Source organism: Plectropomus leopardus, chromosome 7, assembly GCF_008729295.1.
Source record: "Plectropomus leopardus isolate mb chromosome 7, YSFRI_Pleo_2.0, whole genome shotgun sequence".
Taxonomy (NCBI): Eukaryota; Metazoa; Chordata; class Actinopteri; order Perciformes; family Serranidae; genus Plectropomus; species Plectropomus leopardus.
This window is the reverse complement of record NC_056469.1, coordinates 13,766,247-13,793,425: the sequence shown is the minus strand read 5'-3', so window position 1 is coordinate 13,793,425 and position 27,179 is coordinate 13,766,247. Positions and strand designations below refer to the sequence as shown.

Genomic DNA, 27,179 nt, shown 5'->3' with positions numbered 1-27,179 from the left:
ACGAAAGTAGGTGCTTTTTTGTATAACTGTGAAAAATGTAACAGTCTTAAAGGAGAGCAAGCAAATAAAAAAATATAATAAACAAGTGGGATTCAGTAAAATATGTGGCAGTCATTAAATCTGACTGCCAAAAATGTTTATTATGTTGTTTGTGTGTTTTCATACGGAATGACAAATTAAAAAGTAGATACAGAATAAATACAAATTATCTTAAAAAAACAAATACTGCCATACGAAAATAGCTCGACAACTTCACCTTATAAACACAAACAAATCTTTAAATCTTTTTGTTGTTCTTGCCTCAAAGAAATATAATTCTAATTTACGTCAGGAAGAGTTCTGTATTTATGGAAGAAGCAGTCTGAACACCACGTCACATGTTTGACTGAATCCCATCCACCAGTTTCAACACAATATTGGAGAGGGTCAATGCACAGCTTCACACATCCACTGTTGAAATTAAAGCACATTACAATGTCTATGGGTTTTTTGTGTCTGCACTTCGAAACTGCTCGAACCTTCACTACCACCGTGATCGATTTAAATGGCCGTGAGTTACTTCTTCCTAGTTCTTCAGACCTTTGCTGTACATGCATTCATCCATCCAGTGCCCATACTCTCTTTCTCTCCCCCTCTCTCTCTCTCTCACACACACACACACACACACGTTCACTCTCTTTATCTCTCAGTGCTTTTCAGACCACCAACCAGTGATGCAGCTGTGGGAAAAATGAAAATATGCCCATGAAATAACGCAAAATATCATTCTACTACTTAAATCCGCAGTGCAGAACTTTTACAGTCATATTTCTAACTTGGATTGTCAGAGGAACGTCACCAGCAGGGACATGTCTAAGGACTGGCCCGGGCTGGCACAAGCCACCCCTGACATCTTTTTGGCCACCCCAAGTGACATCTGTCAGTTTGACATATAAACTGAATTTTTGTTTATAGGTGCAATTCAGTCTTAAACCTGAGATACAGTAATGTGCCAGAGTAGTGTCTAGCCTTACTAATTTTGCATTCAAACAAATTTATAAAACTGTTAAAAATGTTTGTTTTTTTCACACAGGCTCATTTATTTATTTATTTGACTCTTATTTTTATAAATTTTATATTTACTGTTAGACTTCTTATTTTTGGGGGAACAATTTCTGTAATAAAGCATTGAAGCTATGTGTTACATTTTTGTAATGTCACTCTGTTGTGTTGTGATCGGTAGGTCTGTTTATCTTTTAAACTAAACTATAACAATGCAATGTTAGTAATTAAGGTAGGTATGGGTAGTGGAGATAAAAATGACAAATTAAGGCTATGTCGATGCGCAGCAGCGCTCGTACTTCATACAACTCCTGCATATGCCTGCTGGTGTGCTACTGCTCACCAGCCACAGGCCTCAAATTTTTGCTCTGCGCAGACTGTAGTAATATACTGTTTATTAGCATTTTTGTCTTTAATGCGTGTGTCATTGAGACAGTCATACACGCAGTCTTGTCCAGCTTCTATCTGTGGACATGTGGCTACAGTGTTTATATGCGCAAAATACAGCTTAATGTGTTGTTATCAACTGGAATCGCTAACATTTACTAACATGGCTGGAACTGGTATTGCAAGATACATCTTGGTTTTCCTTGTTGTTGTACTAGAACATGATCAAAATGGGTGTGACATCAGTCCCAGCTCTGACCGCCAACTTCAGAGGAAAATAGGACGTGGCATGTGTTCTTTTCCCTCTTCCTGCCCCCCATTAGCTCAGGCTGGTTAACATAAAACCCATCACCTCTGGTGCGCAAGCGCCTGGGACACCAGATACCACAACTCCGGTATACTTCATACCGCTACGCCACTCCCTGGTGGCAACAGGCTTAAATAGCATTGTGCAAATTTGTTTGTTAAGAGCTTGATTGTTACGAATGCTTCTTTATATATAAAAGTCCCGCACTCCAGCTTTAATGGAAATAGGCAAAATATCTGAATATCTGTCCAAAACCTGCAGACGTGAGGTTTCAGCAACAGCGACAAACTATTCTTTAGATACAATAAAAATACTTAATAATTAAGTCAGTACTTACTGTGAACTGCCGAACCTCCCCATTGTCTACCAAGTGATGCTCTGTCTCTGGGTTGATAGCATAAGCCAGTCTCTGTTTCAGAGGAAAGGCAGAAGAAATATTTATTTAAGTTCTAAATTAAATATTTCAAAGAATACTTACAATATAATGAAAGATCTCCATCAAGGCAAAGCTGACTAAAGATGAACCATTAACATTTATACTAGAAATTCTAATAACCAATTTCCTCTCACTCCATTTTTTGCCAAAGTTATTACTTACGTCACAAAACTTTCCAGGCAGAGTACAGAGTTTGTAGATGGCATAGAGGGGCACCATGGACATAGAGGAAATGGCCAGACACCACCCCACCATGTTAGCCCAGGGAGGAAACATGTATGTGCCGTAGTTTGGAGGGTTGAATGTGGCAAAGCTCACCACCACGACAACCTGTGGTGGAAAAAAAAAAAAAAAACTTAATAGTTTAGAAACCATCATTTCAAGAGATACACTGTTCATTCCAGGTCCTCTTAAAGCGAATTATCTCAGCAGTCTAATGTATTTTCTGATACAGGAGGAGAAATATTCAACTACCGCTAAAAGCAGTATCAATATTTCTGTTGGCAAACCAATAAAGTCATCCACAGTGCATAGTAAGAAGTGGTGGGTGTGTTGAATGCCAAGATGTATTCCAAATATCATTAAATCACACTTCTCAGTCCCCCAGAGAAATACATCACACAAATATGCAAAAACAAGAATCTGACTGAATGCTTTCATTTTTACTTACTATAAGTACTGTAAGGCACCAATACACCACAGCAAGTTCCTTGTATGTGAAAACTTACTTGACAATAAAGAGGATTCTAATTCTAATTCTGAGTATTTTTTCCAAATACTTTTTTATGTTTGGCCAAAGCATTTCAGGTACTGGTTGCAGCTGATCCTTATGATATGCTGTCTTTTATACCAAAGATATAACTGCTAATGTGTACAGACCAGAAAAAAGTGTGGAGGAAAAAAACCCAATCTGGGCTGGTGTGTTTGATCTTTCTTCTGTTACCACTGGATTGGCAAACTGTTGGATATACTGTAAGTAAAAAAATGACTTTATACATTTGTCAGTCTAAAAGTTAAAAAAAAAAGTAAAAGTAATTACAATGGAGACTGGAGTCATGGTGAAAAAAAATGTTTGTTTTTTTTTAGCTGTTTCTTCTCCAAGTCAAGTCAATTCAAGTCAATTTCATTCATAAAGCCCATATCAAAAATCACAATTTGTCTTAGAGGGCTTTAAACCATACAACAACCCTCTGTCCTTGGGCCATCACGGCAAATATGGTGTGCATGAGCCAAAATCATATTAGTGAGGTTAAACTATTTCAACTTGCCTTGGTTTGGCTCCAATGTACAATAAGTCTGTGCACAGACTCACCAGGAGGAAGCAGGGGCTGACAAATTTCCAGCACAACCTCCAGTACCTGCCTGGTCGCTGGCCAATCATCTCCTCAATGTCATCACTGAATCTGTCCACTCCTGAAACACATGGAAATACCTGATATTATTTCAAGACATGGTTAAATACAGCCTTTGCTAAAATTATATATCACCATATTATCAAGGCAGTTGGTGCATCTATATACTGATCAGCCAAAACATTTACACCACTGACAGATAAGGCCAATAACGTTGATCATCTTGCTCCAATTCAATGCTCTGCTGGAAAACTGGTGAACTGGTGTTCATGTGGATGCCACCAGACATGCTCCACCTACCAGAACACTGTTCCATACTAAGTAACCCCTCAAGGCAAATGCACTCTCTGATGGAGGCCAGGTTGATGCCCTGAGCTCTCCTTGAGCATTCCTTCGGCCATTTCTGAGCAGTGTTTGTGGTGTGGTGTTGTCCTGCTGGGAGGTGCCACTGCCATAAGAGAGCCCTGTTGCCATTAAGGGTTGTACTTTGGACTGCAACAGTGTTTGGGTTGGTGCAGCACGTCAGGTGGCTTCCACGTGAATGCCAGCACCCGGGGTTTCCCAGCAGAACATTGAATTGTAATGAAATTATCAATGTTATTTACTTCATTTGTCAGTGTTTTAAAATGTTGTGGTTGGTCAGTGCATTTCGTCCTTACTCAAAAGTTTAAATCAAAAATTGGCCATATAGAAACCCATGATACAATAGGTTGAAAGCTACTATTCACAATTTAACCATTTGCAGTGAGTAAAATCGCTCCCCAAAGCCAACTGTGATAAGCTTTTGCACCATGTTAACTTGATCATGACTTTCTTTTTCTCATAAACCTGGCTGTGCTTTTTTTTCGCTCTGCCTGAAGGCATCTCTCAGTGCAGAGGACTATATCCAGACTGACGACCAGGTATTCAGCACAGCTAAATGCACTTACGTAGTGGACAGCAGAACGAAAGACCACAGCGGCCAGGGGTCAAGGGTTCCTGTCAGCAGTTATGAGGATGGGAAAAAAGGCCCACTGAAGCCTAAGGCTTGATTTATCTGGCTTGCCAAGGTCAGGACCCACCAAAGTGGGGCAATATGCTGACCCCACCGCCTGGGGCCTGCTTAGTATTTAGCCCTTTATGGATCCCTCCACAGTCAGATTCAGTAGATATGAGACAAGAAACTCAATACGGAAGTTCAGGTCAACCATTTTTCCTGGCCTTTAGATTGTTTTTTATAATATTTTGTGCCTGCTGGAGTTTCATGACGGGGGGTTTCACACTCTAAGAAAAGCCAAATTTTCTTGTTTTCAGCTTGTGATGCAGCATGTGAAAATATGTGCAAAGGTAATAATCTATCGTGAAGCAGTTGGTCTTCAGCTATTAATATACAAATGAAACAGTAAAGAAGAACCCAAATGGCTAACTCTACTGTAATTATTTCTAAAACCATCAGCACATTAAGAATTTATTTCTGAGGCCCTAACACATAGTATTAAGAGGTTTTTACTCTTACACAACTGAAGTATTTCTTTCATGTCATGTTAAGAAAGTGCATATACATGAATAATCACTGTGGAGGCATGTAATTCACTTGAGAAAACTCTTGTGTCTCCTGTAGAGATAACCAGTAATTAATAGTGATTCTGTGTCGAGGAGGAAGGATAGATTCTAAAACATATAGCATTGTAGGAATGATGACAAAATTGTGCAAAATCAAGTGTCAATATAATTTAGACATCTGGAGAGTAACTGACTTTGAGGTCACCACCATTCGCCATCCACAACAATCTACAACCCAGCTATTAGACAGCTGACTCCTTGACTCCATGAATTGCGTGTTCCTCAGGTGCAGTTTTCTTCATGTGGCGGCTCACTACTGCAGCGTACAGAGGTAACACCGGCAGTTTTCAAAACACGGGCCATTTAACCTCACCAAGCTCTTTTGAGCACCACAGCTGCAGTTTATCCTTTGTACCTTAACAACACATGCACAGAGACTGAGGAGGCTGAAACCGTTAATGAGAACAGCCCTTATAGCTGCAGTATCCTTACATCTAATAGAACTATGTTGCATTGTGGCACAGCACAGCTCTACCTAGAGATTTCTCATCAAACTCTTAATATAGCATCAGCTTTGGCGACCATGAAGACACGAATCATCTGGTTTTTTGTTTTTTTTTTCCCTCCTGTCTATCTTTCTCACCATAAAACCATGCGATGCCAATGGCTTCAATAAGCACTCCAAAGAGAATCGATGTTCCTGCGGCAAAGTGGTCCAGCAGAGTGAAGACATACATCCCACCCTTGAGAGAGAGAGAGAGAGAGAGAGAGAGCGAGAGAGTCAATAAGATGAATGTATAAATTGTGTTAATATAATAATATTTAAATACAGGCCACAATAAAAACAAGCAGAAAAAAATCTGATAGTTCAGTTCATGGCATTTGCAGATACTTATTATCATTTGATAAGAGGGACAGTTTACAGCTATAGTTTGTGGAAAGTGTTTGTATGGAACTGTGTGTTTGCCCGGTACATTACTCACATTTGTAACACAGAAGAGGGACATGAGGAAGGTGGCAACAACAATGAAAAGAGTGAACAGCTCCCTGTGCTTGTGGAGGAATTTAAACTCATCAATCAGCCCTGTGATCACCGATTCCATCCCACCCATCTAAAACAGAAGACAAAAAACAAAGTCAGCAAAACTCTGAACATATCTCACTTTTGTATTGCATACACTCCAAAACATAAATATTACAAATGGAAATTGTCCGTTTCACATTTTACCCTATTACCATGAAAATATAGTATATGGACTACAATACCCATAAACACCCTAGCTAATTTGAGAATTTATGTCAAAAGTAAGGAAAAGGCACGTCACTTAATTGAAACAACTGTGTGTGTGCGTGTGTGTGTGTGGGCGCGTGCACTCACAGCACTGTCGATGCCCAGTGTCAGCAGCATGATAAAGAAAATAACTGCCCACACTGATGATCCCGGTAATGTTGCAATGGCCTCTGGGTAAATGACAAACACCAAACCAGCACCTATAGAAAAAAACATTCAAACAAGGAGAGTAAAAAAACAGCGCATAAGCTCACAAACTGTGTGAGAAAAGAAGACATTAAAGAACAGAAGGCAAAAGAGCAAAATACATGGTTAAAGAGATATAAAAACATGCTGTAAAAGATCACGTGAAAAAAGAATGGTATATTAGAAGAAGAGTTTATGCAAAATGATTAAATTTGCAGTGTCATTTAATAGCACCCATCGCAGAATGATGTCAAAAGCCTGCTGTGGAATATATATATATATCATAATATAAACCCTCCATTCTCTTATTTCACACACACCACATTACTAAGATGTGATGAGAACCTACAACAGTAGGTTAGGCTCTGAGTCAAATGTACAAAGTGCAACAACAAATGCCATGGAATATTACAGGTGGGAATCACCAGAGGCCCAATGATACGATATCATTGTGACACATGACACAACATCACTGTGATTTTAAACGTGTTGTGATATGCAAAGTATTGTGATAATATACGTTATTATATATTTCAATTTAGCACCCTTTTTGTACCGCAAATTGTGTCCCCAAAGGCAAACTTTGTTGTTTTATGTAGTAAGATAATTTTTTCAGTCTGTTTATCTCAGTTAATTTCATTTTAAGGTGCAGCAAAATGTATCTAGCTGACTGAAAAAGCAATTTATTTTATTGTTTTAGTATGCTACTAAAAATTTAATTTGAACTTGTAATATTACAATTTCTGAATGAAAAAAATGATAGTCTGTGTCTTTAAATCAATACAATATTACCAAGCAAAAAATATTGCGATACTATGGTGTATTGATTCCCTCCCCCCACCCCTATGGGACATGGCTTCTATAAATGTGCTCATGGAAATATGATATTTTTCCTGAAACGCTCAGTGTGTTCTGTTAAACTTTATCTGGTAGAGCTGACGTGCTAAAATATCTTTTTAAATTGTGTTCTTTCTCATCATACATTTTTGAAAGCTGGAGGAAAAGCCCAAACTTGATGATGGTGCCTACCTCCAAATATTGTATATAAATATATTGTATATAAAAACCACATTGCAAATACAGACACATAATACCATACCGTCTCTGGCAACTTTGTCCAGGTCTACACTGTGCTTCTGGGACAGGTACCCGAGGAAGGAGAAAACCACAAAGCCGGAGAAGAAACTGGTTAAAGAATTGATGGAGCTGGTGATGATGGCGTCTCTGGATCAATAAAATCAAATAAGAGAAAAAAAAAAAAGAAAAGGCATTAAACAGTTCATCAATCAATCATCAGCAAACAGTCAATATCAGCATAACTGACCAGTCAGTCGATTGAAGAGTGTGTCATGGATGGTTTAAGGCCTGTTTTCTCTTGGCTTTTAAATGACGAGAACATTGGAAGGAGTCTGGGTCACAGAATAGTTTTTAATACCCTTAATAGATTTTATGGATTAGTCAGGTAGTCAGTAATTTGCCTATTATGTGACAGACTGGCAGGTCAACCTCCTGCCTTCTGTTGGGAAATACCTCCTTCAATGGCAGAAATGATAAAGTGAGAAGAGAAATTCAACAAATAAATGAGTTGTTCACCATTAAATAAGAATTGGGGAAAGCTCTAGGAATATTACATTATAGGAAATGTGCAATCCCTTATTACTTTTAAGGTTGGATTATTTTTTGCTTTTAGCTGAAATATATTTTCAGTGATCTAGTGTTATGCTCAAGGAGGAATCCTCAAGGTGGATGGTGTCATGTGTCAGTTATTAGAAACATTAAAAAGGGAAAAAAAGCGGATAAAAGCCTCCTGTGGGACGCTGATGATTTTCAAAGAGGGCGACAGTTTTGATTGGTGTTAGGGCTGTCTGTTGCACAGCATGGTGTCAAAGACATAGCAGGTTTCAAGGAGCTTCAAAGGTTATTGTAATTCACCTGCTTATGTTGTGTATGCGTGTGTATGCGTGTGTATGTCTGTGTGTATGTCTGTGTGTGTGTGTGTGTGTGTGTGTGTGTGTGTATGTGTGTCTCCGTGAATCCACTCTTTCCTCCCCTTGTATGTCTTTACCTGTAACAGTTGTTGCTGAATTTGTTGTAGCTGGAAAAGGCAATTAACACACCAAACCCAACTCCCAGAGAGAAACAGATCTGTGTCGCTGCCTCGATCCAGACCTGGGGAGCGACAGAACAAGCACACTTGTGTGAAGCGGCAAACAAAAGGCACAGGAGAGGAAAAAAGCCATTATTAGGGATAATTGCAGGAAACTCATTCAACGGCAGTAGATGAAAGACGCTAGTGAATACGGGGGGTAATTTTGCAAATTACTGCTCCATGAATCTATCTAATCTAATTCTCCAATTGCTGCCATGCATCTCTCTATCTCTCTCCTTCTTTCTCTCTCAGTCTCCATAACTGAGCCCTTAAGTCCAGTGTGCTTACTTATTGAGCTCCTCAGCGCTGTGATAGCAGCTTTGACACACAGGGAACATATTAGAAACCGTTTAGACAAACAATCTCAGTTGTTTTTAAGGCTTCAGGAAATGCCTCTCTATCAATACTTGAAATTCTGAATCTTTAGTCTGAAGCACACAATTAGAGGAGACGGACCGTTAACATCTCTCAGATTTGATGCATTAACACAACAGTTGTGTAAGTTGAGTTCACAGGAATAGTTAAACATTCAAGCTTTTGTCATTCAACCCCTTAGATCTAAATCAAAGATGTTTCGTTTTGCCAGGGAAGTGATGTGCAGTTTGTGCTGTCTGTGGCTTTGTTGTGTGTTGTCTGGGCATAACTTTTCTACACTTCATTATCTTTACTATATATGCAATGTATGCTTCAACAGGCTAACGATGCACTTTAAAAAACAAAAAACAATCACTAACAAATGTAATTATGGACATAAATAAAATTAACAAATGGCCATTATTATGACTACCAGATCCAGTGCTACAGTGTTTTGTTTGTGTTTTGTCGAAGTGCCAGAAGCTGTTACTCAACTGCTGTGGGTTAGGATCCCCCGGCAGATATATCATCCCCCAACGTTTCATGGCTATGGCTTTGAGGGGTACATATTTTTCCTGAGCATGTAATCATCAAACACCTTCTGCACAATCAACACTGAAAACAACATCGGTATGATTTTAGCTCTTCCTTAGCAGCAACTCTTTGTTGGTAGCAAAATCCTGAACACAGGTTGTTGTCAGCTCACAGTGAAGACCATTTCCATTCCTTCAAAAAGTTTCACGTGTAAATGCAAAAGTTAGTTCAAACTGTACCTGTACTTTGGATTAATAATGCCACTCTAAATAGTTGAAGGGAATTTACACAAAGCATTACTGTAAAATATATTCTATCCCACTTGAATATGCATTTGTAATGACATAATATTAACCTACACTATATGCTTGCTTTCTATTGCTGTTGTTACTGGTCTGTGATGTACATGCATGCTGTGATGTACTTATAGCCATTGTATGTCTAGCTTAGCACATTAGCATTATAGTGACTTTGTCGTATATCTATATTTGTATTATGTAACATATGAGGTCGACTCTATTCTATTTGACTAGATGTGCTACAAGAAACAAGCCAAATCTTTTTAGAGTAAACCCACTTCTGGAGATTTCTTCACAAATTGCTTTAATGTTAGTAAAATATTTTAATGAAACTTGTCTGCGCATTCCTTTAATGTGTCTTTCAGCCACAGTTGCCTCCCAGTGCCTCTGTTTCTTCTTCTCCTGATCCCCCACTACTCTCACCTTCTCTCCGGTCAACACTCACCTTGGCGTCACAGAGTCTCAGGAAGTCCACGGAGAGGTAGGCCTTAATGCCATCGATGGCTCCGGGCAGAGTGACTCCACGGAGCAGCAGCACAGTCAAGACCACATAGGGCATTGTCGCTGTGATCCACACAACCTGAAAGGGTCGCACGAGGTACACACACACACAGACACACACAAACAGAACAACCGCACGTTTACACAGAGAAAGAAGACACACACGCACAGAGTCAGATCTAAACATATGCATGCATCCAAGAAAGTGAAAATGTACGCATACATTTATATACACACAAAATATGATCTTAAACTGCTTGGTGGATTTAAACGGAACTAGAGGGCACAGGATTTCCTTTTCTTTAAGGTGATTCCAAAGCTTAAAATTGAGCCACTCTTGGATAATTATAGTACTTTTGTGGTTTTCACATAAAGAAACATGGCCACTGTGCCTGCACTCACCTTTCCAGAGGTCTTGACTCCCTTCCAGAGACTGAAGTATAGCAGAACAATCACCACAGCGAGACAGGAAGTCAGCTGCCAGCGCGGACGACCCAGATCACCAATACCATTACTGTCCTGGATGTGGAGCACCCCTCGTCTAGGGAAAAAAAATAATCTAGTAATAGCCAAGACCAGTCCTAAGTCTTCATTTACAGTTTACAAAAAAAAAAAAATAAGAGGGACTGTAATAGATCAGCCTCCACGGCTCATCCAAATTCGGTCACTACTGGCTCCAAAACACATTAATTAAATTAAAGAGTAAGTAAAACCCCCACTTTTGGCTTGAGTGTCTTCTCCCTGGAATATGAAAAATGTTTAAGAAATGGAACTAAGATAATACATTTCACTGCTGAATTTTGACTTCACATGTTTCACTGATACTGATTGTTGACACTGAATGTAACGCCCGGCCAAACCCTAACTGGCATCCCAAATTTCACCCCATGTCATGTTGTCCCCCTTCTTCCATATATTCATGAGAGGGCATACAGTTCATCATCACACATGCATTATCTCTGAGGCAATTACAGGACAGTGTGCTCCAGAGTTCAGGGCTCTTTAACCCAATGTGTGGACAGCAATCGGAGAGATGGTGGATATTTCCCATGGCTACAAAAGGTACCATAGTAGGAACATGAAATAGTAAGTGTAGTTTCCCTACATTATTATTCACAACATCAGTTGAGCTATACACCTGGATCTTGATATCCTGCATAAAATTGGCCTAACAATCAAAGGCTGGCCTTGTTGGAAGCTGTTGGAACCTGGGGGTTCATCAGTGACAGGTGACATGTAAGACCCTATGGCAAACTGGCAAGATGGATGCTCCATGATGTGTTGGAGCATCTGTTGCACACAATTTTGCATTTTAGCAAATCAAAAAGGTCTCACAAATCATGAGAGCCTTGCCAAGACAGGAAAACCGAGCTGGCAATAAAAGGTAGCAGATTTAAAAGTGTACCTTCTTATTATATTCTATACAGTTGAATAACGTGTCACCTGAAAGACTGGACATTGTTGACGCCTTGATTCGGATAATTTCAGAGAAAGCCCAACAGTTGAGACTGAATAAGATCAACCGCTGTGGTCAAATTGTCTGCAGGTGGTTCTGTGTCAATAGCACACTGCCATTTCAACGAGCATGGATCAAATGTCTCATCTGTCACAACAGAACAACCCCTCACTTGTTGGAATACAAGACACCTGGTCAGCTTCACAGTGTGGGAGGCAGCATCGGCTCAATGCAGACAAACTCTGGATCCATTTTGAGGAAAGAAATATTGATGTTCATTTTTGAACATTTAATTATCTCATAAGTGTCCATAGATATATATTTATATAAGACATTACTAAATCTAGGTGTAGGGCCAATAGTAATTGCAGTAACTTCCGTTCTTCTGTAGATTGAGTGCCCAGCCACCTCCATGTCATTACACGCCAGTACTGCGCTTTCATGCGCACTTCCTGCAGTGGAAATGTGTGGGTGATATACAGTAAAGCTTTGCACCAATATTTTAGTTTGACAAAGTATGTTTGGCTCCACTGATTTAGAAGTTTCATGTTTGCTGCTAGTTCAAACACCTCAAGAAAAGACAGAGAATTTACAGTAGAAAATTACAGATTTAACTTGAAGGCATGAGCATAAAGTTTTGCAAAGTCTTCTTATTAAAACATATATTCTTAAAGTTACCTTAATACAAGTGAAAGGCAGTTCCATTTATCAAAACAGTCACATTGTTGTAGAACCATTATGGCGGGGTTTCTCAAACTTTTCTTTTTCATCACCCAACTTTTAGGTCCCAAAATTCACATGACCCCCTACAATTAGCTGCTACAAATCTGTCGAACTGCATTTCCTAAATTACAACTAACGATACTAAACAAATATGATAAATAAATGTTTAAGCCTTAGGCCAACTCACTCAAAGTACTCCTGAGCAGGGGTGGCCTTGTAAATGTCACTGACTGAGCTGTTGTCGGCCCAGTCAGAGCAGTTGGGACTGTTCCAAGTGTTGTTGCAGTGGACCCACGGCAGCTCGCCGGTGAACGAGGAGAAGAGGTAGAACAGCGCCCAGGAGATGATGACATTGTAGTAGAAACCAACGTAGAGGGAGATGAGGATCACTGTGAAGCCTACACCTGTCAGAAGGAAACAAATGAATCAATATTTATAGCCATAAAAGACAGAAACACAGATATGCTTACTGCACATATTAGCACCTGAGATACTAAAATGGACACCTGGGTGGAATCCAACATGTACTTTTCCTCAATTACATAGTACTACTACTACTATTAGTTTTCAGATAAACATATGATAAGCTTATGAGATACAACGCATTGCTTAAACCTGAACCAACAATTTCCAACCTTCTTGTCTTACAATCCCTTACAAAAAAGGCCAGGTTACATCCCTCTCCGCATTGTCTAACATCTTTCTACTTTTATTGTTCAAATGGTGGCACAAAAAACACCCCCAAAAAGCTGTTAACTTTGCAGACAGCTACATTTAGATAACTGTTTGAGGTCCAATGGGGTAAAATTTTCCATTATTTCACATAAATCGGAAAAGAAAAGAAAAGTCAAGAATATACATACAAATGAAATTTTTCCTCTTTCATTTCACGTACTTGAATGCAAAGTGGTAAAAATAGATAAACCGTGGCCAGCTACAATAGTAAACAGCTGCTTGCACACTGATACATCATCAACACTAATTATGTAATATATATAATGACAAATCTGCCATTGGCAGTGCAGTGATAGTAGCCGAAGTGGGCCTACTACTAAGTAGACAGGTCACCAGGCGTTTTGGCTGATAGGTGAGTATACTGCAAACGGACAGAAAAAGAGGGCTACACTACACCACTTGTCACAGAGGTCTCATTTTTCTACAGAACTAGTGTCATTACTTTTGATACTTTGAGTACACTAAGCTAATAATACCTCTGCACTTTTACTCAAGTAGTATTTTATTGCAGGACTTTACTTGAAATGAAGTATTCATATATTGCTATAGTGGTATTTTTAAGAAAAAGACCTGAAAACTCCTTTCACCACTGAGGATGTAAAGGTGAGAGGATGCACATATAAAACACAATCAAAATAGTATACAAATTAGTGTTGTATGTCTTTTTTATTTTATGTAAGCTGATCAGGAAGTAATGTGCCTTCTTGCTAAAACAACCATATGTTACACTTGACTACACTTGGATGATACCTTTCACCTTTTCACACATACAGCTTTAGCGTAATGTATGGTTTCATCATGCAGTGAACCCAATTACAAATCTTTGATGTAGAAAGTGCTAGTTAATCAAGTTTTGAGAGTTTTTTTGTTTGTTTGTTTTGGTATTTAGACGTGAAGAAACATTTGCAAGTCAAACAAGTGATAGATTCCACACAAGATTAAATCTTAGGCATTGCTGTATTGAACAGTGACTACTTCCTGACAGACTCCACCACCAGAGCACACACTAGAAAGCACAAAATCTTTTGCTCAGTATGGGGACAGTAGCATTGTAACATGCCCGCAGTCTCACAGAAACTTCCAAAGACTGCCTCTTTATGCCTTAATTATCAACACATCTACCCTTTCTGTAAATCCAAAACGAGTCCACTCTTCTAAGACTGAATCTAATTGTTAACCTTTTCTGAGAACCATGACCACAAGTGTGCCTTATTGATTCCTTTTGTGATGTGGATGTGATATTTGTTCAGCGAGCGATGCCTCTTATTAGCGCCACATGCGGCCATGTGCCATCTCTCTCTCTCCAGTCTGCCTTTCTCAGTCATTTTCTTCAAATGCATTGATCCTGAGGAGGAAACTAGCTTGTTGATCAGAATAATTACTGTCGATATGGGCATGTGTGTGTGTGTGTGTGTGTGTGTGTGTGTGTGTGTGTGTGTGTATTTGAATAATTACTGTTATCCCCCCGCTGAGAGACAGAGAGAGAGTGAAGCGTGTGATTAGAACGTCAACCTACTCAGTGTGGTCCCTGACAGACGGCACATGTTCTCACACAGGAGGCACACGCTCGGAGACAAACGCACACGCACACGCACGCACGCACGCACGCACGCACACACACACACACACACACACACACACACACACACACACACACACACACACAGACACGCGCACGCACACACACACACACACACACACACACACACAGAGAGAGAGAAACAGAAACACCACGAAGGAGCACAGTACAGTCCACACTGTGGACCACCTTCACACCAGCAGGGACATGATTTAACAAAACACTGCAGTACAGGATCATGCTGTGAAGTGACAGCTGGTTTGTGGGTAATAATGGTATTTGAGGTTGCACTTATGTTTCATCTTTAGATTCATCGTGAGGTGTTAAATATGGATTTAACTGAGACTATAACTTTACCAGAGCAGGATATACAGATACAGAAATAGATGAATACACACAGTCACAGCTTGTAAACTGTGTATAGAGAATAAAAAGTTGAACCAAGTTAAGTGTAATTTTCAACCAATGACTTTGTTCTGAAACGTGAATTGCTCCTAATATTTGTTTCTCCATTAGTGTACGTTTGGATGCCATTTTCCTAAACTGCGCTTTGCTTATCGATGTGTTGAAAAGTACCCCAAGAGAGTGTCTGACAGAAGAATTTGGACAATCAGGACAAGAGTCTAAAAGCCCAATTTTCATTTGCTTTCCATCTGAGTGCCAACAGAACCTGATGTTCTGGGGAGGATAAACAATGCCTGTCGCCCTGCTCAACACGGGAGATGAGCAGACAAAAGAGACTGGCATGTGGACAGACAGGCAATGTGGGCAGACAAGCAGATAGAAAGACATGTAGATATTAGAGGTCTATCATCAGACAGACAGACAGGCATTACATACCATGACAGACAGATTTCAAATATATGTGGGGCACTCCTGGTCAAGAATTGGCATGTGTACGTCCGCCCAGCGTGGGCATGTGTCAGTCTATATATGTCAAGGTTCCCACACAGTTTTACCAAACTTTCAAAACTTTTCAGAACTTTCCACAATTTATAACATTGTCATGGCTTCTGTTAAGTAGTTTAAAATGAGTAGGACTATATAGCAACACAACCATACATTATTTAAAACTATCTTGTGCCAAAGCACTAAATAACTTTATTTGCTCTGCCACTTGTGGGTACTTAGCAAAATGCCAAAGCTGTGCCCATTTTTGGGGAATAGAAAACCAAAGTTCCTGTAGATGGTAATGCAATTTGACATGTTTTGGATTATAATTTTGGCACATTTGATTTACTTCTTGTTAAACAAACGTTTGTTTTGTAGACATGTCAAATAATTGTTTTGTAACCTTGCTTGTACCTGAGCATTCGTAATACCTCAATAAATTGACGTCGATCTGCGTCAAGTCCTGTCTGTCTTCCCCTCTCCAAGTGAATCAACGACCCAACACAATGGGTGGATATTTCATAGATATCTGTTTGGATCATAAAACCTGGTGATTAAATAAACTATGTACATTTGATTGAATCACCAAGTATCGTTAGTCTGTGTTGTGTTGTGTGTAAATAACCAACCTGTTGTTGGCCAACTATTTGATCTCAGCTGAGATTTAGTTGGAGACACCAGTCTGATGCTGCTGTTCTGTATGACTAAAAGAACAGCAGCCACCCACTAATGTTAACGATCCATCAGTAGTAACTGTCACGAGCATCATTTAGTAATTTTCCACACTGACACTGAATATTCATGTATATTATGTTCCTCAAATCTCAGAGTGAAAGCCTTTGTTAAACAACTACACAACAACTTTTCATCTGTTTTCTTTATCCCCAAAAAAGGGGTTTGGCCATGGCAACGACACCGGCGCTGGTCTTGTCCATGTATATTATGTGATACTGGTGACATTGCAACAGTAACTCAGCACATAATTGGAAATTGGCAACAAAAGAACAAATTTTAATTTAACATTGTACATATTTAGGGATTTTTATTATTATATTTTTTTAAAAAGCCAAAAATGTATATTCAAAACTTTTCTAAAAGATTCTAATAATTCCAAACCATTTCCAGCCCTGGAAAACAGTTCTTTTTTCGAATTTAATACATTTTCCAGAAATTTCATGACTGTGGAAGAATGTGTCCTTCCTACCTTTGAATATGGGACAAATCTTCCACACGCCTGCCGCCCCCTCTCTGTTATACTGTCCCAGAGCAAGCTCCATGTAGAAGAGAGGCATGCCTGCTATCACCATGAAGAACAGGTAGGGCACCAAGAACGCACCTGCACACACACAGACACACAAGTAAAACTGAATCTGTAGATGCAATGTAGTGAATAGAACAGGTCCTTTTTTAGATGAGGTATAGCAGCCTTTGCAGGGTTTATGGAGATATTTCCACAAATTATTGGATTACATAGCATTAATACAGTGACAGAACTGGGGATATTGTGATCTACTATCTTAAAAATAATATAGATTTAGAGCTCCTTGGTGGCTCAGGGGTTAAAGCCGTCCATGACCCAAAATTCCCCTCGTTTGCATCCAACCAGGAACCTTTGTTACATGTCATTTCACATTTCTCTCTTCTTTAATTTACTGTATACTATACTATTACTATAAGCATACAAAATGCCCCCAAAATAATAAAAATAATATTGTGGGTTATTAGCCCCAAATTAAAGTAATGTTTTTCCCTAAATGACAACATATGGGATTTGGGGAAATATAGGGGCATATAGTCAGCCTGGACTCAGGCTACAGTATCATTTAAAGCTTTTAAAAGGGGAGAAAGCTCTATGTTAAACAGCCATAATTAGTGGCAGTGATTGTTAGAGCTAATCTATTCAGAGCAGCTGTGGTGGTTTTTCCCCTATTTTGATCTCTGTGAAGGGGTTGAAAAAAAAATATCTCAACAACAACCAGTGAGCACAAGGAACTCACACACACCTGCATACATGTGTAAATACAGTGCATGCACATAAACATGCAGCTGAGACTATACAGCATGTAAGCGTATGTGAATAAATTCCACCTTCCTCTCTCCTTTTTCCAATGTTTTACTTTTTTTCCTGTCTTTCCTTTCAAAACAACCATGCACAAACACTCCACCCTCAACCCTTCACTTTCTTCCTTCACGACTCTTGTAGGAGAGGAGAACAATCTTAAACTTACATAATCCTTCCTCCCCTTCCTTTCTACCTTCTCTGTCCACCCTCTTTAGCAAACATTAGTCTCCTCCCCTCACCGCTTAAATCCATCTCACCTCCTCCATTCTTATAGCAGAGATAGGGAAATCTCCAGACGTTGGCGAGGTCAACGGCGAATCCGATCACAGACAGGAGGAAGTCGATTTTCTTTCCCCAGGTCTCCCTTTCCTCCTCCCCACTGGGGTTAGTCTGAGGAGGAGTGGGAGCCACTATGGTGGTCGAGGTGAACTGAACCCCATTCTGCTCCTTCACAAGGATCAGCTCCACCTAAAAAGTTAGAGGTCATAGAGTTAATAATCAATTGGATGCAAAGGTTCTGAAAACTTGGGTTATTTAATGACTTGTGATTAGTGATTAGTCACTAGTCACTAGAAGAGTCATTAAATAACCCAAGTCTCACCATCATTTTATTATTCTCTCACATTCCACACCTTACAGAAGATAAAAACCACCTTCATTTCATCAATTGTTCATGCAGCAGCAAAGGCTTTATATTCTGTAGTAAATGGTAAAAATTCTACTCAAGAAGTCATTAAGTCCATTTTAGCCTCCAGGAAATTGGAATTTTCTTTAGCGTTATGATTCTCTTTTTCCCACCCAATGCTTTTTTGGCCTGCATGAATTGACTCAGACAGACCAAATCAGAGAGAAATGCACTTAATTAAGACACTAACCCCATGCTGTGATTCAATTAAGTTTTCTTAATCAGACTGAATTGCATGCTATTAATCCACTGCGTGTGTCACATCTGCACTGACCTCTTTGGGGCCCATGGTGTTGGAGGTGGGTTTTTCCAGAGCTGCAACTGAGGACATGAGGCCAACAGGGACTCTCTCTGTCAGCACGGAGGGGTGCACAGCCTTCGGCAATGAAATGCCAGTGGTTGCAGAGGAGGAGGAAGGACGGTAGGTGCTGCTGAGGTGTCTGGAGAAAAACATATGGTGGAATTTTATTAGTCTGTGATTGGGAAATTGGACCTTCATTGCAAACACACTGAGACTTAATGGGGTTTAACACAACAAATATGGAGAGATTCAGCACTAAAAGCTGTAATTAAAATAAATAAAAAAAGCCTGATAAAATCAACATGTTAAGCAGACTATATGGGAGATAACTGCACAAGGAGTATGGGTCATTAAATATATTAATTCATCTCAAGATGTAGTTGTTAAATGAAACATAAGAGCAAGAGGAGAGTGATGAGTGGAGAGAGTGGGCTCCAGGCTGAGGGTAACAGTCTCCATCAGGCCATCACAGTGTGCTCCTTTCAATTCACACTTGTTGATCGCCATTTTGCTCACAGATTTGTCCAGCGTCTACTAACCCTGTCTCATCACCACGTTTTCCACCGGATTTTGCCAAATTTTTGTTCTGAACTTTTCACAAAACTGATAGTATTGGACCCTTTTCAGAAAGTGATCAGAATTAAATGTTTTAAAAATATATAACAGAGGGGGAAAAAATGCATTTTTGTGATAACATGTTTTTTTGGGAGTTTTTTTCAATGAAGTCTTAAATTTGTTGCAGAAATCTGAATAGCCATCTGCTCTTGCAAGGATGATATGAACAATTTCAACATAACTTTAACCTTTATTACTCAACTGATTTGCTTAATATGTTACCCGATTACAATTTATTCTGTAATTTTCCTGTCATCATAAGACAAGAGATAACACTATAGGTTAAAGCCAAGTGCTACATAACAAAAAATACTAGAGAAGATAAAAATGTTTTCTCAGATATGAAACACTCACCTTTGAAATATGACAGGTTAAAGCTCCTCCAGTTGTCAATTTGGGCAATTTAATCCCAGTTGTGCTGATGTTGTTCAGTGCGCTGCAAACTGGTGCTGACCATATTTACGCAGACCGTCCTTGACAAGTTACAACCAGACTGAGGCAAAATTGTTTAGGGAAACTGAAAGAAAAAAATGGTGAGAGATAAAGTAAGACAGAAAAAAAACAGGAACTGGTGATCTATGAGGAGTTGTAGAAAGCCCTCCAGTGAGAGTCTCACACAGAGCCCAGAGTACCCTGTGGTCTGCTATGGAGATCTGTCTGCGATACCACTCTTGTATGAGAATCAATCACCCCCCCCCATCGCCGTCACTCTCCTCCCTCCCTCCTCACCCGAGCCTCGTCTGTTCCTCCTCCTCTCTTTCCCATCACTGCATTTTTTCCTCACCTGATTTAAGCATTTTTCTGGATGAAGTAAATCTATAATGAAATATATTCAAACATGACCACCCAGATACAGCGAGACTCCTTGCAAGTGTAATATTTGAAATATCAGCGACCTGACCATGATGCTTTTTTTCTAAGTTGTATACAAATTATGAACATTATGGATCTATGTTCACCCAAGGATATCTACTGTAGCGGAAGCTTAGCTGGCTGGATTAGGAATTTATATTCATAACATAAAGACCAGTGGAAAGGTGTTCATAACATGATATAATGTGAAAATCTACCTGACAATGTTTTTTTTTTTTTTTAAAAACAACAAAACATAAATCCAGTTAGTCCCTTGATGATATGTTTTCATTAAGGTTAAAGCAACTTTCACTGGCAAATCAGAACAAATACATCTTACATTTGAAAAATTAAACAATGTTTGTAGTTTCAATTTACTCCTTGGTAATCTTAATCCTTCTAATTTTACTCACAAGTAAAAGATAGTGACTTGTTCTTGGATTTGATGCAAACATATGAAAAATACATATATTTCTAAATCAAATGTTATATTGATTTGATTCACAATTAATCCACAGGTTTGAGAGTTGTGGCTTAATCTTCTTGGTATTTATACATGTAGAGTGCCTCAAGTAATGTGTCTCACTGTGGCAGGGCTAGTAGTTAACTACTATAAACTCTTCAATCAATAATCAATACAGTAGGATGTTGTCTGTGATAAATTATGTCTTTAGCTGTAAATAGTGTAAGAAAGGAATTGAAAAATATTTAATGACACTAAGGACTTGGTTTATAAAATGAATTTTTCTCAGTAGTCACTTGAACTACTTTTTACTAAATAAACAGTAATTGCAGTTAAAGTTATATTTAAAAATAAAATAAAACCCCATTTAACATGAAATAAATCTGGATTGTGGTTTCAGTGTGGTGTGCTCAATTTGACTGACAGTGTCCTAGCAATTTCAGCAAACTACCCAACAACTGATCTAATTCTCACTTAAATATGGTTAAATTTTAGGATTAGTTTGTGGGATTAGGTGAACAACTTTTCCCCACTGACCCCTGCCCACTTCAAACCCATGAAAAAAGCCTGGAAAAACTAGATATACCACCACTGGGTTGTATGCCTCCACACCACACTCAAGATGTACTTACAGTTTACATCACTGTCTGTGAAAACATGTATCCTTAACATACAAAAGATCTGTACAATCGGCACAGTTTCAAAGTGGTTCCCGAGGGTTCTTGAGTTATGGACAAAAACATGTTGTGTGAGGTCACTGTGACCTTGACCTTCGACCATCAAGATCAAATCAGGTCATCCTTGAGCCTACTCGAACATTTGTGCCCAATTTGAAGTAAATCCCTCAAGGTGTTCTTGAGATATTGTGTTCACAAGAATGAGACAAATGAAAGGTCACTGAGATCTTTGACCACCAAAATCTAATCAGCTCATCCTTGAGTGTACTCGAATGTTTGTACCAAATTTAAATAAATTCCCTCAAGATGTTCTCAAGATATCACGCTCACAAGAATGAGACGAACAGGGTCACAGTGACGCTCTGTGACCTCGTCAAAACAAAAACACAGAAATTGCCCAACTGAAATAAAAAAAATAACTTTGAGAGTTCAGTAAGACCCCATCACTGTTAGCAAGATGCTAAGACACTGAGAAAATATGTTTCCAGGGCCTTTCATTTCTGATAAATCTACTCTGTAAAACATCAAACAGTCCCTCCTACCACTCTACATAAAACACAGTTACCTTTTTTGTCCCTCTCCTGTTGCTCCACCCCTCAAAAGACCCCAATGACCCATCCACCTACCTTGTCAATAGGCAGAAATCTTATTACCTGTAATGTCCAACAGGCCTAAACACAATCAGCTCCGACACCCAGACCTCTCCCATTTCAAACTCAACCAAAACAGGACCAGGGCTTTAAATAACCCAATCAGCCTGCTCCCCACGGACAGATTTATGGCCCTCATGTCTAGAATGACAGCTCGTTGTTTCCGAGCCGATTGCAGCGATCAATCGGCCACTAATACCCAACACCAACACCGCCGCTGCCACCACAACACACACACCTCTAAAGTGCAATCATCCATCAAGCCTTGGGGCACATATCAGAAATTGTTGGGTCGATGTAGGCTGCAGTGGATGTATGGGTTTTCCGATGGAGCTCGGAGAACGATGAGGTGAACATAATCGAGTGTCTTGTTTTCATAAATGCAACAGCTGAGACCCAGAGAGAAGGAGTGTGAGGAGGAGGTGGGGAACGAGCAGGAGGTGGGTGAGGCAGGGGAGGGAGAGGGATGAAGGGCAAGAAGTGGAGGCAAAAGTGAGAGTGCATTGTATATGGTACAAATAATGTAATCCTGGGCCTTTAAGAATGATCTGTCCTTCAAAGCAAAAGCTTTTATAAGTGAATAACTAAAGCTTTGTCTAGCTTACACATACAGTACCCCCCCTGTCATCTGCTGTCCTTCAAAAGAAGTGAAATGCACATGCAAGCTGTTAGTACTGAATCTTAAAAAGGCAGCAAATATATTTTGAGAATTAGTGTAGTACCACACGATTTCCTTCTGCCCGTCTTGCTTTGTCTGAGCATGTCTGCTTACTCCTGCAAGAAGAAAAAGACACAAAAGAGGAATGAGGACAAATTCTTTGTCTATTGAGTCATGACCATAACCAGTGATTCTAGACAATTAGAACCTTTTTACCCCAAACACAGACTAACATTTTACCTGCTGAGCAATGCTGTGGGGACTCTTAATGAAATCACATTCAGTCATAAATGATGCATAATAAGATCTGCAAGAGAGAATAGTTCTTGATTAAAAGAAAACATTTCATTAGCAAGTGCTCGCTTCAAACATTCACTACATCGTCTACATTGTCTGAGTTAACAAGAGAACGCCACAATGGCTTTGTTTGAAGTTACATGCCAAGAATGAGATCAGCTAAGGCCCGTTAACACACAAGGCAATATTAGTGATCACATTCCACTTATACACACTCCATGCAAGCAGCTCTGTGAGGCTGCTGATAAGAATGTTTTGCAGGTAGGCTATGCGGTCATAAACCAAAGAATAACGATAATGATGCCGCTTGAGGAAAAGTTACGGGACCATCAAAGTTATTGCACTTCATCCTAAGGGGGACATGAAAAACCACATTTCAGAACAATCCATGCAATAACTGTGAGACACCAAAAGCCTTAAAGATTGTAGGGCTGGAGGAGGAGTCAGGTGATGACCAAAGCTGTTTGGATACATCATCTGGAAACCATGGATGTCTCTACAAAACATTGTAATGATCTATGTAGAGGACGTACAAATATTTGTCAAAAATTAAAACCTGACCTGCTGGTGGCATTAGATGAAAAATCAGGGGATCAACAAGGTCAATAGAAAGCATCCCCTGAGGATCATGAATGGCAGCACAAAATTTAATGACAAACAATCCTATAACTCTAAAGACATTTTAAACATACCACAAATAGAAACACTAACTGTAACACTAGAGAAAAGGCAGGTAATGATCAGAGTTGTTAGGATACATCATCTGGAAACCAGGAATGTCTCTAAAAATGTTTTAACAATCCATGTAGTAAATGTGAAGCTATTTGTCAGGATAGGTGAAAACACATGCCGGTGGCCTTAGAGGAAGATTCTGTGGTTAACCAACATCAATAGGAGTCATCCTCAGAACCATATTAACAATATTTATTTTTATCCAATATCTGTTGAGACATTTCAAGGAACCACAAATAGAGACACTGATTGTAGTGCTGACCAAAAATGTTAGGATATATCATCTGTTCACATGAAAATTTTGACCTGCTGGTGACAATACAGGAGGAGTAAGGGTTTCACCAACGTTAATAGGAGTCATCTTCTGAGAACCACGATTAGCTGCACAAAATTTATTGACAAACCAGCCAGTAGCTGCTAAGAAATTTCAGTCTAGACTAAAGCGGTGGAAAAATCGCACTTCTGATGAAAAAGCCATGAATATAATGCCAGTGAGTCTGCCACTCACGCAAACCTGCAGGTAAAGAGACACAACAGACACACAAACCGATGACAGCCAGGCAACCAAGAGATCAACACAAATTCAATGAGAAATAAAATACTACATTACCAGTGGAAACATCACCTCCCATCACTGTCATAAAAAATAAAATATAAAAATATAAAAACAATTCCACCCAATGCCGCATAACGGCCCTCTGCATGCCAGTGAGATTCATCATCTATAGACATCAACATGTAATCAGTGACAGCAAACACAAGTCTAGTAAAGGACAACTTTGATGATGGTAAACTTAATTTGCTTATCGAGATCCACACTTTACATCACTGACGTTTCGTTTAAAAGGTATTGATAGTCACGTCCACTAAAATTGATGACATGGATTCCTGCTGCCAGGGTCTTGCCAATACCACTTGCCCCATACATTTCCTTAAATAGGAATTCGATGCAGAGCAAAAACTTGGATAAGACTTGTAGGCAAAAAAAAAAATTCAACAAACCTGATGCAGTTACACTCAACACTCAAGATTGCACTGCTACTATGTTACCTCAAGGGGGAGACATTTCTACAAAAAGACAGCAAGCACTGAGGGAAAAACTGAGGATGCAGAGCGACTGAAGTTTTAAGCAACAAAAGCATTCGTACTTTCATTAACATTCAGTTCCACTACTCTATAGAAAAAGACAAATTCAGTTTCAGCACAATGGATTAATTTTCTCATACAGCACACTTAAATGCACATACATTCTAGCTCTACATCAAGCAACCAAACACACACATCATCAATCACCATTGTGACAGTGACACAACTGTGTTAACATTTCTTTTTTAATTCAATCCAAGAGTCACATCAACAAGTTATATCATAGCAGTCCTGAACAGACAATTCAAAGTAGCTTGCGGTAATGACTCTTTATCATCAAAATGCATTAATAAAATAAAACCTGTTGAGTATAGAAAAAGACAGGAAGTAAAGCTACAGAGAAAACAGAGAGTTCAGTTTCTTGGTCCTTAGACAACAAGCCATCAGAAAGACAATATCGCTCTGTAAGAGTACACAAGTCTTTCGTCTTAGGCACGCTGCTGGACAAACTGTGGTAAGCGGGCAGCAGTAGCATAAATACAGGTTTATCTCTTGCAGGTCTACATTTTATCAGATTGATATCAAGTACAAAAAACTGGAGATGCACCTCTACAGAGGTATTTGAAATAAAGGGGAGTGAAACAAGTGTGAAAAGAAATGGACCCTGTGTTTTTACACAACCCCAAAGCCAAATTGTTCTGAATGTAAAAATTAAACATATATAAATGTAAATATTTCACTTGCTGATGAAATATGGTATAGTACTTTAGACCTTCACATGGAAATTTTAGTTTAAAATAAACAAAAGTGTATGAAGAGTTACAGTGGCTCAATACATTTCATCCCGGGTCAGATCTTAAATATCAATGCTTTGTTTCAGTTGAAATTCACAGATTCCCCACCTATATACAAAAACAGTATGGTCTCCCTCATAAAAACAAAGTGATTTGTATAATTAACCACCTGCTGAAAATTCACATCACTTAGGAGTACATTTAATACTTAGCGATTCCACGGTGCAGTTTTACTCATTCAAATCAGTATATTGTTGCCAAGTCTTACAAGTTTACAAAGTCATTTCAAGCTACAAAAATTCCACAATCCTGAGAAAAGGCAGAAAAGTAGGTCTAAAAAATGTTTCAGATGTTTAAACTAACCGAGCTCTTTCTTATAGTACAAAAACAAATGTGGGATAAGAGACAGCTTCCTTAAATGTGTGATCCCTAATTTCCTCTGTGCTCCCATTATTGCAGCAAATATATGAATGCAAAACCTATTCATATTAACAAAACTGAGCTACAATACTGTGACCTACAAACTTAACATGCTTTACAGCAATGTGATATTTCTCAAACAAAAAATAAAGAAAAGAATCTAAAGTGCAAGCACAAATACGTATAATTTAAAAAGGACAAGGTAGTATGGGGGGATAGACTAAAAGATTGTAATTTGACTTATGTTAGTTTATATGTGCATACAGTCTGGAGTATTTGTGCGTTTGCGGCCCGTCATGTGGTGGCAGACATCACCTCAAGGCCTTGTGCACTTACACACTCCCACTTTGCTTATTTCAACCTGCATGCCTTAAACACAAAAACATAAAAAAAATCAATGGAGAGAGGGCTCAAACAGGATAAAAAGTGTACAATTGAAAACCATGATTTTTTTCGGAAAACGTCCACTGTAGATCAGCGCTTTGAGTAGCTTCTGATTGTGACAAGATTGTCTATACATTCTCTTTTTTAGCAAAAAATTCTATAGATTCAAGGCTATCGGTTTCCATAAGAAATCTGCATTTTTGTTTCTAAGCAGTCAACTCAGCGATAATAGTAATAATATAACAACAATAAAACTTTACACTGTGTAGGAGGAATACAGCACAAAACAACTGCAGTATTATACAAAGGAAACAAAGAAAATGTGGCTCATTTTTCACCATCAATACAATCTGCAGAGGAGAGAAGATCACAGATCTTTGTCATGGCAGTGAAAATAAAAATCATTCATATACGTATATCAAAAATTCACAAAATGTCCTGCATTTGGAATATTCAAAATACATATCAGAACTCTTCAAAAGCATATATCTTGAGAAGGCTTCAGAGATGTGAAATATTGCTTCACCGAAAGCCAAAATGGGGATACATGTACAGTATGCATGGTCATGAATGTGATGGTAATGTGAGGCTCACCGACACGATGAACTTATAGGGAAAAGAACACACTTTAAAGTTGTACGTTATTTGTGTGATTTCCATACACAAAAAGTCAATGGAATCAAACCATGAATGCAAAGATCACAAGTAAAACTGGCCACAAACAGATTCTAATGTGTTTC

General features: G+C 39.0%; 1 protein-coding gene across 1 annotated transcript; it reads right to left on the bottom strand.

Annotated features, from left to right (window-relative positions):
• Positions 1-672: 672 nt before the first annotated feature.
• On the bottom strand, positions 673-18,942 carry slc6a3 (solute carrier family 6 member 3). Its single transcript, XM_042490164.1, has 15 exons — positions 18,785-18,942; positions 18,083-18,293; positions 16,968-17,099; positions 12,746-12,962; positions 10,782-10,920; positions 10,324-10,458; positions 8,608-8,711; positions 7,642-7,766; positions 6,444-6,556; positions 6,049-6,177; positions 5,709-5,808; positions 3,484-3,584; positions 2,334-2,501; positions 2,073-2,144; positions 673-719 (listed from the first exon to the last, which is right to left on the bottom strand). The coding sequence occupies exons 1-15, from the start codon at positions 18,839-18,841 to the stop codon at positions 696-698; spliced, it is 1,827 nt and encodes a 608-aa protein (XP_042346098.1). The 5' UTR covers positions 18,842-18,942; the 3' UTR covers positions 673-695.
• Between the last annotated feature and the right edge of the window lie 8,237 nt (positions 18,943-27,179).